This window comes from Diadema setosum, chromosome 14 (assembly GCF_964275005.1).
Source record: "Diadema setosum chromosome 14, eeDiaSeto1, whole genome shotgun sequence".
NCBI lineage: Eukaryota > Metazoa > Echinodermata > Echinoidea > Diadematoida > Diadematidae > Diadema > Diadema setosum.
The window spans coordinates 9,405,890-9,418,596 of record NC_092698.1 but is presented as its reverse complement, the minus strand read 5'-3'; the positions used below and the strand labels follow the sequence as shown (position 1 = coordinate 9,418,596).

Here is a 12,707-nt window from a genome sequence, read left to right as displayed (position 1 = left end):
AAGTGATAGAGTGTGATCACTTTAATCAAAGTGATTACACTCTTTTCCGAATAAAAAAAAATGCTCACTGCCTCAGGATACAGGATGTAAAGTAACAAAAAAAAAAACAACCCACAAACAAACAAAAAACAGCAACACTTCTCACCATAGCACTTACAACCGCATGTTGCAAACAGTTTTATTTTCTTTACATTTCTCTCTGTCCAATGCTGTCCCTCTCTCTTGCTCAATTTTATGGTTTATAATTATAAGAGAAGAACTGGAAGGTACCGCCATGAAGCTTCTACAAACATGACAAACTAAAATCAAAAGACAAGAACAAACTCCATACATTTCTCTTGTCATTGTATAACGCTCAACAAGAAAAAAACAAACAAACAAACAATCGAAGTGCTTGCCAACGACCACCAATATTCCTCGAGTGACAGTAAGGGTGTTGCCTTCTGCAGGGAGGCGCCAAGTATAATTTCTTAAAGCGTGCGAACATCTCGACGAGCTGCCATTTACCGAACGCAAAATTTTGTGCACACATTCCGTATGATCTATTATCGAGGGGGGACGGTGAGATGTTTACGAGAATTCGTTTCCCACCTTATCACATGGCGTATGCAAGGCGTCACCGGGATGCAGTCATTTACAAATTGACTGCAGAGAGCATTTCAATTTTAGATTTCTACTGTGATGTCGAATAATAAGTATGTATACAATTTCTATTTCTGTGCGTTCTACATTCCTCTTCTTTTGTCTTTTGTCACATCTATTCTTCTTTCTTTCCTTCCGGCGTTTCTCTAATCTTAGTCTAGCTCTTGTTATGAATTACTTCCGTTCCCATGGTTGTTTCCTACTTCTACCGTCCGTCGAATCACTCAATGCATGGAGCCAAGCACTGATTCGAAGTAGGTGATCACTCCGCTATCAACGAGAGGGATACACAAATTTAAATACACACATAAACCTTTTATAACTTTAAACCTTCATATTTTGAGGTTTAAGCGAATGCGTTTAATCGTAAAAGTCCAGTCCCTGTTTGAATTGGCATTAATGAAAAGAATAACCAATTCGAACAACTAACGCTTTTTTTTCTTCATTTTTCTCAACGCGAATGTTGTTATCAAAGTCAAACTTCTAAGAAAGTTATTAGGTTCGCATTGTAGAATTCAGTGACATCAGTGGCAATACTAATATGTAATTTAACCATCACTTTACAATCCTCACATTGGCATGTACATAAGGCATTTTGCGAACTCATTTCAATTGTTGGTCGAAACCATAAGCACCTTCAAGCCCCCCCCCCCCCCCATCTGAAAATCCGTTATTGCTGAATCGATATGACTTGATAATACTTAAATGTTGGAAAGAAAATTTTCATGTAGAACTATTAATGTCAAATATAACTAATATCCGCAGGAACCCATGACAGTTTTTTTTTTTTGGATAAAATCAAAGGCAGTCTGACGAGGGGGGGGGGGGGGTCAAGGGGGTCAACGAGGGCCGCGGGCCCAGAGCAACTACCCCCGGCGGGGCAGTCTGTGGATAGTGGTGGTCTTTTGCAGGAAAGCGGAATAGTGCGCCTTTTTGGTTGTCACATCACTCCAGTACATTGTCTCATCATAACACTCCTTCAGAAGAAGAAAGATGTTTAGTCTTTTCAATGTGATACCCTCTCCCTCCCTTCCCATCCCTCCCCCTCATTCCTACATCTATTTGTTATCTGTCTATCCCCCCTCTTTCCCGCTCATTCCCGCTCCCGCTCCTACTCTCATATCCTTTTGTTGTTGTTGTTGTTGTTATTGAAACTTTTTACTTTGCTTGCTTTCTTAGCAGAAGAAAAAGCATGAAATACCAAGGCATTAATCTCTGAAGAAATTGTGACACTATGTATATAATACATTCCTTCCCCCCATCGCCGCTAATCACCGCACAAAGCATAATCTAACCCGACACACTTTCCTTTCAAAAGCCACCAAGTTCAGAGTGGATCCTGACATATCCCTCCTGACGGTCATTCAGACCGAAAAAGGCGATTCCTCACCGTCGACTCCCGTATCGGTCATTGACGACGTTAAGTGTAACTTAGCTGGCCGCGGGGGCCAAATATCATTCACTTAAACCAATTTTAGAGGGATCGACTGGATATATCCACGTAGGCACACGCAACATCAATATTACAATATTACGTATTCTCGGCAGCAAGGAGAAGGAGGGGGAGAGAGAGGTAGTGCGTGAGAAATGAGTCGGTAGAGTTGTTGTGCTTTTCGTGTTTTTTGTTTTCATCATTGTTTCGGCAATCTCAATCTATTTCAAGATATGACTTATTAGGGCTGCCAACACCTATGGGATTGCCTTCAATTCATTTGCGGGTAAAATGATGGTTTCCTCCCGTCATATATTATGTTCGACGGTGTTGTACTGGTCTCAGTTGTGTGTAGTCCATGTTAGGGAAATTTAATTTCGGGAAGAAAGATTTGAGGGGCCTTTGTAGGGGATGCGGTTCTGTGTGCCGATCAGCGGAGAAAGTTACAATACCATTACATGTGAAAGGCGCCTCTTACGTCATGAACTGATCTACAAATATTATTGTGGCCAGGGTGGCAAGGTGACCTATTTGGATTTTTGTTTACTTGTTTGTGTGGTTAGTTTCAATATTATTGTATTTTATCTTGTTTTCACTTTTTTTTTTTCCCACTGCACTTTTTGCAATCTAGATCCTATTTCCGCTGGTATAAACAATAACAATTTTAAACGCAATTCCGCTCGTGGTGGCACTATTCTTTTGCCTGTCTGATGAACTGTATCCTAGTATCCTTTGCATTGGATTTCTCTCGTTGGTGCATTTGTATATTCTTGGGAGAGTTTATTGAAATTATTTTCATTTCAGTACAGAGGAGTTGTAGAACTCATAAGGTGTGACGAGAAATTGATAATATTGATATGTAGCCAGCGAAATCGATGTTTTAATATTATTTATCTATCCTCTCGTTAGCAGTGATAATGATCATAGCTTCTCGTCCACCCCCTTGCATAGTTTGCAAGATAAGTTATAAAAATGTAAAGCAACTCTAAGATTTTTTTAATTGACATTTACAAGAACAATAGAATTACACAAAGAAACTGTTAAAGTTCTGTTAACTTCAGAACACAAACATGGAAGTAAGAAAAAGTAAGAAACAGTTTCACATACAATTAATCATAGTGGGCATACTTACAAAGTAGGTTATATTATGTTGTAAGGATGCCGTCACTTTAAAGGTTCTCATCTGCAAGTTTCAATGACCGTTTTCGTAAACTTCATAAAACATAGGTATTGTGAATCCTTCTTTTGAACTTCCAGATGTTTCCCTCCTAATGTCCGTGTTTCATGAAAATTTTAAATTTATTCTATTTCACTCTGTCTACAGAGAAGTCAACGTTAAGAGTTGCTCTCTACTATATAAGTCTACTGCAATGATTTCACCTAAGTTATAACACATATTGACATGCTCAAGCGGCCTCACTCACCGCGACCATCTCATCTTGAAAGACTTCACAATGGCTTCACAATAATCCTCCTTCATTAAGCATTTATACGAACCGAAAAATTACGGAATTCATGCTTTCAAGATGAGAAGAACGCAATATGGGTTGTTTGTTTGTTTGTTTTTTGTTGTTGTTTTTGGTGTGAGTGTGTGTGTGTGTTTGTCCTGTAACGTCGTGTCGTGCTTTAATCATGATGAAACTAGTTTAACCCGTCAGCGCTGAATGATACTTTTGCAAAACTATACAAACGGTAGGCCTATTGCTAGTTTGATCTGTGTAGATAGATTAAAAAAAAACAAAACAACAACAACAACTGACAAACAGTCAGCTGAAAGCACCAATGCAATGATTTAGGAACAACGAGATAAGAAATTATATCAAATTTGACATCAAAGGATCTTGAGATTTAGATTGTCCAGCAGTTGCCAGCTATGAATTCCTAATTCTCAGGAGCATAATGAATTGTGATATAATAAAAAAGCGCAGTTATAACGAATACATGTACAATGAAATGAAATGAAAAGACTTGAAATGAAATAAACTCTCCCAAAATCATTGTACTCAAGGACCAGGCTGTAGAAGTTAGATTCTTTTTCATTTGTTGAATAGAAGAAAACATGAGAGTTGTCTTGTTTTGAAACATTTCATAATGATTCTGGCAAAATCTTGCAACCTTTGTATGCAACCTTTTACAGTTAGACTATCATCGATCATTCACTGTATCGTTTTCTCTACCGTGTATCGGCCAAGATGTATCTTGTTTCAAATGTAGTTTTTTAAAAAAATGGCAGAATAAATGAAACAAAATGAAATGAGATGATATGAGATTAAATGAAATGGAATTAAGCGAAATGATATTTGTTGCTTGAGTGAATTTTTAGCCATTGTTGCCCGTTCTTGATGGAGTAATGCATCAAAAATACTCAGACACAAGTCCTCTCTTTCCCTCCTGTCTTTCTTGCCCACTTCCTCTCCTCTGTTTTCATCTCGCTCGCTCGCTCTCTCTACATCCCGTTTCCGTCAATGTCCTTTCTTTGTTCACCTTCATATCTTTCTTCTTTTTTTCTTTTTTTTTTGGCGATGTGGGTAGAATTAATGATGTATACGCTGTAGTGGAGTACACGGCTTGCAGGCAAGTTTGATTGATTTAACTTTCCTTCCCTTACCAGCCTAAAAAGGATGCATCGTTGATCATGTATGTGATATTCTGTTACACAACACTTCAGTAGATTATGTTTTATCAAAATTTGAAACAAAAAAGAATAGTGATGAGAATAACAATTTAAGATGCATGAGAGATCGATGAAAGTGACCTTATTGAGCATGAAACAGATGTTTTTCATTCTCCGACGTTAGTCAAGGATTGGGACTATTATACAAGTATAAACACGACATCACTAACACAACTGACTAAAAAAAAAAAGAATATCGGGAAAGTTTGTGAATATCGGTAGAAATTTTGATACTTGTTTATAAAGTATTGTATGGTCAAGCACCTGGTTCTTTATCAGAATTGATATCAATGAAATCACAGTCATATTTTCATAATTTACGAAGTACACAGGATAAGTTGCTTCTAAAGCAATATCACTTAAAAACGAAAGTAACTTTAGGGGACTGTGCCTTCAGCTGTGCTGCTCCAAAATTTTGGAATAAATTACCTGAGAAACTGAGGAAGGCATCATCACTTGTTGTCTTCAAATCTTTATTGAAGACTTATCTTTTTTCAGAAGCCTTTGATTAATTTGTTATTTATTTTCGTGTGTCTAATCAGTGACAGGAGCTCTGTTACATCACAGCGCAGTAGAGTATATTTAGGCCTACATAGTAGCTGCGCTATACAAATTTGTCTAATTATAATTATAATTATAATTATAGAAAACTTTGCCAGCTTCAGTGGTTAGCAGCGCAAACCCAAGATAAGATTCGCGATTATAGGCAAGTTTAACCGCTTCCATTTAAACTTCGCTTTGTTTTGACCTTAAATGCTGGATAATCCTTATACCTCAATGTCACTCAGTTTTACGGGGGAAAATCCCCGCACTCTACCACGTACTACAACCTATTTATGTATCTTATCTATAAAAAAGCAATGCATGGTTATGTCGATAACTAGCTGAAAGTAAAACTCTGACATTTTTTGTATACTCTGTGTCTTCCTTTATTCGCCTGGGATGACCCAACAGTGCAGCGAGCTGGCTGAAGCCGCCGTCGATCAAGCGGACAAGACCGTTGCTCCCCCGTTACCTGACCTGGAGATACGTTCACAACAACTACCGAAAGATCCTCTTCCTCGTGGTTTACTTGCTGATCAACGTGGCGCTCTTTATCCAGGCTGCGTACGTCACGAGTCGTAAAGAAAATTCCAACTGGTGCCTCGTAACTGGTGAGCCACGAGTGAGCCACGAGTGAACCCCCAAATCTTAATGTGGATTGAGTGAAAGCAGCAATATGAATAGTGGAAAACGTGAGTGAAAGTTTGAGGAAAATCGAGAGATCGATTCAAAAGTTATGAATATTAAAAGTTTCGATGCCGTCATCGCTGGATGAGAAGACTAATACACTTTATGATGTCATCATGGACAACAATATAAAGAAGATACATAAAGAAAAAATCAACGTAATCTAATTCACTTTTCTGGTACAAAGAAAGAGCGCTTGACTTATCTCTTTCAGGAAGCAGGAAGAATGATACCGTAAACACAAATAATGTCAATAACAAGTAGATGAAATGTGTACTTTGAATGAAACATTAGATTTGGGGGAATTTTCCGTGTATTTTCTTCATAAATGAAAGTTATCCAAATTGACATCATGAAGTGTTTAGAAGGCTCCTTTATATCCAGTGATAACAGCACCGATAATCTAATGTAACTTTTGAATAGATTGTCCGATTTTCGTCAAAATTTCACTGATGTATTCTATCGACATTGCTGCTTTTACTCAATTCACATCGATATTTGGGCTTTGGTTTCCTTTACATGTTCGAAACTGGTACGTACTCTCTTAACCTTTACGCACAGAGTTCGTCCTCCTCCCTACCCCTCTCATTCCTCAAAAACAATGGTTGATCCCTTTGGGATACATTTTGTAACCCAAGTCAGTCCGAAAGCTTTATACGATTAAACATAATTATACACACACACACACACACACACACACACACACACACACACACACACACACATATATATATATCTATATATATATATATATATATATATATATATATATATATATATATATATATATATATATATATGTATATGTATATAAACAAAGAAAGGGAAAACTGACCAGAAACAAATGATAAATAGTGAACACTCACATGGGGATTACATTGTTTTTGCATAATTTATTGTTGCTTTTTCGGTAAAGCATTTTTGTCTTGAAGTGCTTCGGTGTTACAAAATAGTGTGGAAGGAAAAGAAATCTTTACATCAATGGCGATGCATGAGGCGTTTGTATGATAATGGGGTGCATAAGAAATGTCCTCACACACCCTGTTTGTGTCGCACGAGACACGCGTGTAATGGGCGATGTCTTTGGAAGGAACTATTAGGAAACACAAGTCAATCAATGTTCATGAACACTAGAGGGGGCATTCTTTTCAATAAGAGCGCATCGATATCTGTTTAGAGTATCGATCGTACTGCAAATAGACTCGGTAAACAAGTCCAGTCACATAACTTGCGGAGTTTGGGAGTTAGCACCTGGGTCCATTCGAATAACAGACTTTTTTTCTGTTTTTTTAATGGTGTATCTTGTGTTTTTATGCATTATGAAAAAGCTTTTGCACACATCAATATATGAGATTGCCGCCACATTAAGTCCATAAACATACATGAATCGATAAAGATTGTTTAGTTGTGCACTTTTAGTTGCACATGCACTTTTACTTTTACAGTACTTGCTTCTTCTTCTTTTTTTGTTCCTCACGCGATTTCTACGTTTCAAGTTTCAAGTTTCAAGTTTATTCAAAGTTTCCACAATACAAAAACTTACATAAAAACAATAATATGTAACAAGGAATACATTGTTGAATATATGCGATTAAAACAATTTGCAGAATATTTGAATATAAATTGACAATGCATGTAGATGCATTATAGATGTAAAGTGGAGGGGTCTTAGAAAAGCAAGCTTGTATAATAAGACCCCTGAAAGGCAAGTTAAGACATGTAATATAACAACTCACTAATATATATACAAACATATTAAAGCCACAGAATAATTTTAGTGGAATCCCTCAAGAAGCGCAGCAACCACACCGTGATAGATTATGTAACAAAAAGAAAGAAATACAAATAAGTACGGCTTAATAGTTCTACCGTTATTTCAAAAGATGAAAACAGAAAGATTGTTAATCTCCAGAGAACATTAAAATGCGATGGAAGTGTTTTGTTTGAAATCAAACTTCATTCAATTTAACACCTTAACAACAGTAACAATACGTCTGTATGAAAGAATCCATTAAATGAGAATGTTATGGATTAGCATATTAATACAATGTATGAAGTAAATACATCAATATTATTTGAACACATTCGTTAAGTTTCAGGATTATCAAACAATCCGCTTAGATTTTGTGATGTTCAATTTTTAGTAGTGTCTTCGCTGGATAAGAAGACTACATAAGAAAACGTGTATTAATAACAGACTGCAATATACATGTTCTTATTCTCCATGACATTTTACCTGAATCCCTACTCGATTATCTTAAATTGAACAAAGATAGTCATAATTATGGCACAAGAAATTGCAGAAATTTTTTACCTCTGATTTGCACATCCTCCTACAAAAAGTTAATATTTTTTCAAAGCCCTCAAATCTGGAATTCTACACACTCTGATGTGAAATATATGAAGACGGTAAATAATTTTAAGAAAGCTTTTATGTGTATTCATTGTCTTGAAAGGTATTCTGAAATTAAGCAATGTGATTCTGAATTGATATGGGATTAGCATAGGTTTGTTAGTGAAAATGGCATCTCGTGCTCGCAATTTGAGCTAATAAAGTCCTAAAGAGAGGTAAATGAAAATAATTAAACTGCCTACAAGGATACTTATATGAAATGATTTGTTTCTCGGACATGGAATCAAAACTATCAGGAAGGATATCATTGCTGTAATTAAACAAAGATAATTATCGCCTGAACTGAAACAAATACAAATCTTTGATATTTTTTTTTTAATTTCGTATTTTCCCTTTTAAGAAATAATACATCTGAATGAGAACTCTAAGCGAGTCCGCAAATAATTCGTTACATCTTCTTTTGTAATAACAACAGTTAACACTGGTTTATTTAACAAATTTTGATAGGTGTTTCCCCATACCACAATTCCATGATTTAAGTAAGGTAAAATCAAGCAAGAATATAAAGTCACAGTTAGACAACGACATAAATAGAATGCATGAAAGAGGAAAATCAAGGGATCTTCATTTTTTCTAGACTGATGAAAATACGAATATTGCATTCTCTTTATAGTTTCTCTGTATCGTTATCCATCAGTGCCATCACGAATTGCCACAATGTTCATATCTAACAATGGTGTTGCCGAAATTTCCAAAAATCATTATTTTTGAACGGATCGTCCGATTTTCGTCCAACTTCATCGATATGTTCTACTAATGTTTTTGAATTCACGCAATTCATATATGTATATATATATTTTTTTCCCTTAACCCATTAGTAACTGCACCCCCGAAACACGAGTCTCTTGGTAGAGTATAAATAGGCTTTCAAATAAACATTACTTGTAACAGACAAAAATAAACATGCAGCGATCTATTTTGCATAATTTAGAAAGTTGTCGAAATGAGAGAGTTGCAGTACCTCAGGGAACAATAGGCCACCATGGACGGAATCTTCAGTTGCTAAAAGGTTAATGATCATTGACAGATAATACCATGCCACATCGTCAAATATAGTCATATACATGTTCAAAATGTTATGTATGGATATGAGGGTCGATATACTAAATATTTCATTGCAAATTAAGGATATTATACAACGGAGGAATACTTGACAGGCAAACTATATATATATATGCCCTAATCCAGCTTGTCTTTATTATTGATAGGGTGGCTAAACGTGAACCTCAATAACACATATTAACCTACCATGGCCGCGATTGTAGAAAGCATATAGATTTTGATTACATTCCGACCATGGCTTATATTACTTTCCCTTTTTGTTTACTTGTTGTTGTAGTTTTTGTGATCTATGTGTTGTGAGGACCCAGCAAGACTTCATACATTGTACGATTTTTGTAGTTGATTAGATTTATTTATTCATTTGTTCATTTATCGATGCACAATTCATTTCAATTTCAAGGGCACGTTGACATGTTTATGAGCGGATGAAACTAAGTCAGTAAGAAGCGGGGGGGGGGGGCTGATGTGGAATGTGACGTATTAAAAGACAAAAAAACAACAACATGAGGTTGGCCATACTCATCAGAACCTCCTTCCAAATTATTGACCTGAAATGAGCTGAATGCTGCAAGCACTACGATAACTCAGTAAACATCTGAAATTATTTGCCTAACAAACTTACGGCTGTTCACGTAACCATGATCACAGGCTTGTTTATGCTTGTAATGAAGATAATAACTTGAAAAATTACTTCTCATAATTCCATTTTATGTGCAAATATGTTCCGGCCGCAACTCGTCATCAACAGACATATTGCTGTGAGGATAAATGCATCACACAAAAATGCCCACACAAAGACTCACGTAGACACACATATTTGTATGTATATGAATATATGAAATATTTTATACATGTATGTATATATACATATATATATATATATATATGTATATATATATATATATATATATATATATATATATTATCAAACTATACCATTTTAAACAAAGCTTCTGAAAGAGTACCAAGGGACAAGAGTCAAATTTCGTTAGCCTGTGCATCAATCCTTTCTCTCTCTCTCTCTCTCTCTCTCTCTCTTGCTTAATTTGTCTATGTACAACATGTCTCTATAATAATGTGCATATTTTATCATAGATTGCTAATAATGAGTCAACTATAGCTGTACCAACAATCACTTGTGACGGTGGCTAAAATTAATTTATTTCTACTAAATATCCTTGTCCAAGATGACTGCATTCATTTACAGCTTTTTTCTTCATTCAGTATGTTTTATTATCACTCTAGAAATTGCTTGAATAGATGAAATGAATGGAAGGCATCAGTCTTTTGATGATCATTTACTTAATTACATTCTGACATTTAAGGCGATCTTTTGTGTCTTCCAAATAGGACCGATCCCTTCTAGGAGAGTGGCACGAATTAGTGTAAATTGAAGAAGCTATACATTGGTCGGAGAAAAAAAATGAGTGAAAAACCTGTGCAGTGTTTTGCCGATCGTCTAATGTTATTTTGGTATCTCCTTTTCATCTTCTGACGAGGCTATACAGCTTCTCGTGGAAACCTAATATTTGCTTGTATATGACCAAACAGCTTTTGTTGATCATGACTTGATGCCGTAAGCAATATTATGTTAAGTATTTCACCGTAAGCACATTTATTTAACATGATGGATTAGTTCCATGAATGCTTCTTTGCGTGATGTTCCTCATCTCAATGTGACATGAATGACTGATTCGACACCGCGGCATATTTCAATACAAAGCTGAAAGAATAAAGAGACGCAAAGCGACAATAAAAACGTGAAGAAAGAAACGAAGATATCTGCCCCTATTTCTCTTTCACATTCAGCAGAACCGTATATGAAATATTTCAGAAAGATAAAACGCTACTAACTGAACGAATATGAGTTAACTGAGTAAAGAAAAATGTATGTTGAGGAAAACCTAACATTCTGTTCCTGTCTGCCTTTGTTGATTTATCGTAGGATTGATTAATGATAGATGAAATAAAAACAAAGACAGTCTTCCCGTTAAAAAAAAAAAAAAATCCCATTCATACAAAGCAGTGTTCCCTTGTGAAACACCATGAAATATTGGATTTGTAACGAGATCACAGCGATCGATCAATCTATTAAGAATAGTTTCGCCGATTAAACAAAGCTGCACGACTACGTTCATTTGTTTCATCGGGCATTTAATTACACGTAGAAATATCACTTCTGACGACGTTTAAAAATTTCAAGGTAACTGAATATATTGCTAGTTAAATGGTTTTAATATAATTACCTCTTCAATTGAAACGAATTCTGAATCACGTTCCATACCATTTGAGATAATGCAGGGATTATATGGTCATAGCTTATGAGATATATTTAGCGAAGAGCTGATGCAAGTATCATATTATAGTGTATTGTATTTTATTTCATGTTCGTTTATTAATATTGGAGAGCCTTGGCAAAAAAGAGAGAATATTTCAAAGGATTTTATGAACGTAATATAGCAAAATCTCAGTATTGTTGTATTCATTTCGTTTTGTTTCTGGTCAAATATAATTTGCTAGTTAGCTATTGCGCTGAAATCAAACACCATGCAGCCATGTGCAATGTATACCTGCTATATTGAGTAATACAATTTTACAATTTGCTTCTTTTTGCCAGCTTATCGTGGCCATATCAACACTGACGCAAGATTTTTAGACCAATTTTAGATAAACTATACACACACAGACATTTACACACACATGAATATTAATTAGGGATTTGTAAATAACATCCAAAGATTTGGTCGTTCTCGTATCCTCTTTACACACTAGATTTGATACGATCAGGAAATTTAATTGAACAACAACAACAAAATTGTCACATTCTTTGATAGTTTTGACATTGCATGCATAAGTAGGATGTAATACTTGACTGATTCAAAATATCTATCGAGAATGATTCTTAGTGTTTGGGACCATAACCTCAAATGGAAAGACCAAAACAGAACTTTGTATTGGAAATAATCTATGGCTACGTGTGTCCAACATTTTTGGCGTTCCCTTTCTTTTTATTGCCTCTTCTGTGGATTCCTTGTGTGACCATTTCCTCGAGAGAGTTGGGGAAAAAGTTTTCTTTTGAGGTCAATCGCGCGATTTTCTGATCCGAGCCGTGGTCCTACCCCGACAACCAAGATGTCGGCAACCGTCTGCCAATATTGAATCTTGCTCCTAACTATTCGCTCAAGAAATTACTCTCGCATTCCAACTGCCGAATCGCAAATAAGCACGTTTAATCAAATCCACATATATCACTA

At 35.8% G+C, this 12,707-nt stretch overlaps 1 protein-coding gene across 1 annotated transcript in view; it reads left to right on the top strand.

Annotated features, from left to right (window-relative positions):
• Nucleotides 1-12,707, top strand: part of LOC140237727 (NADPH oxidase 5-like) — an 87,717-nt gene that overhangs the window by 34,810 nt on the left and 40,200 nt on the right. The window contains exon 4 of the mRNA XM_072317655.1: nucleotides 5,703-5,902. Coding sequence (XP_072173756.1) covers nucleotides 5,703-5,902 — 200 coding nt within the window. The remainder of the gene's footprint in view (nucleotides 1-5,702; nucleotides 5,903-12,707) is intronic.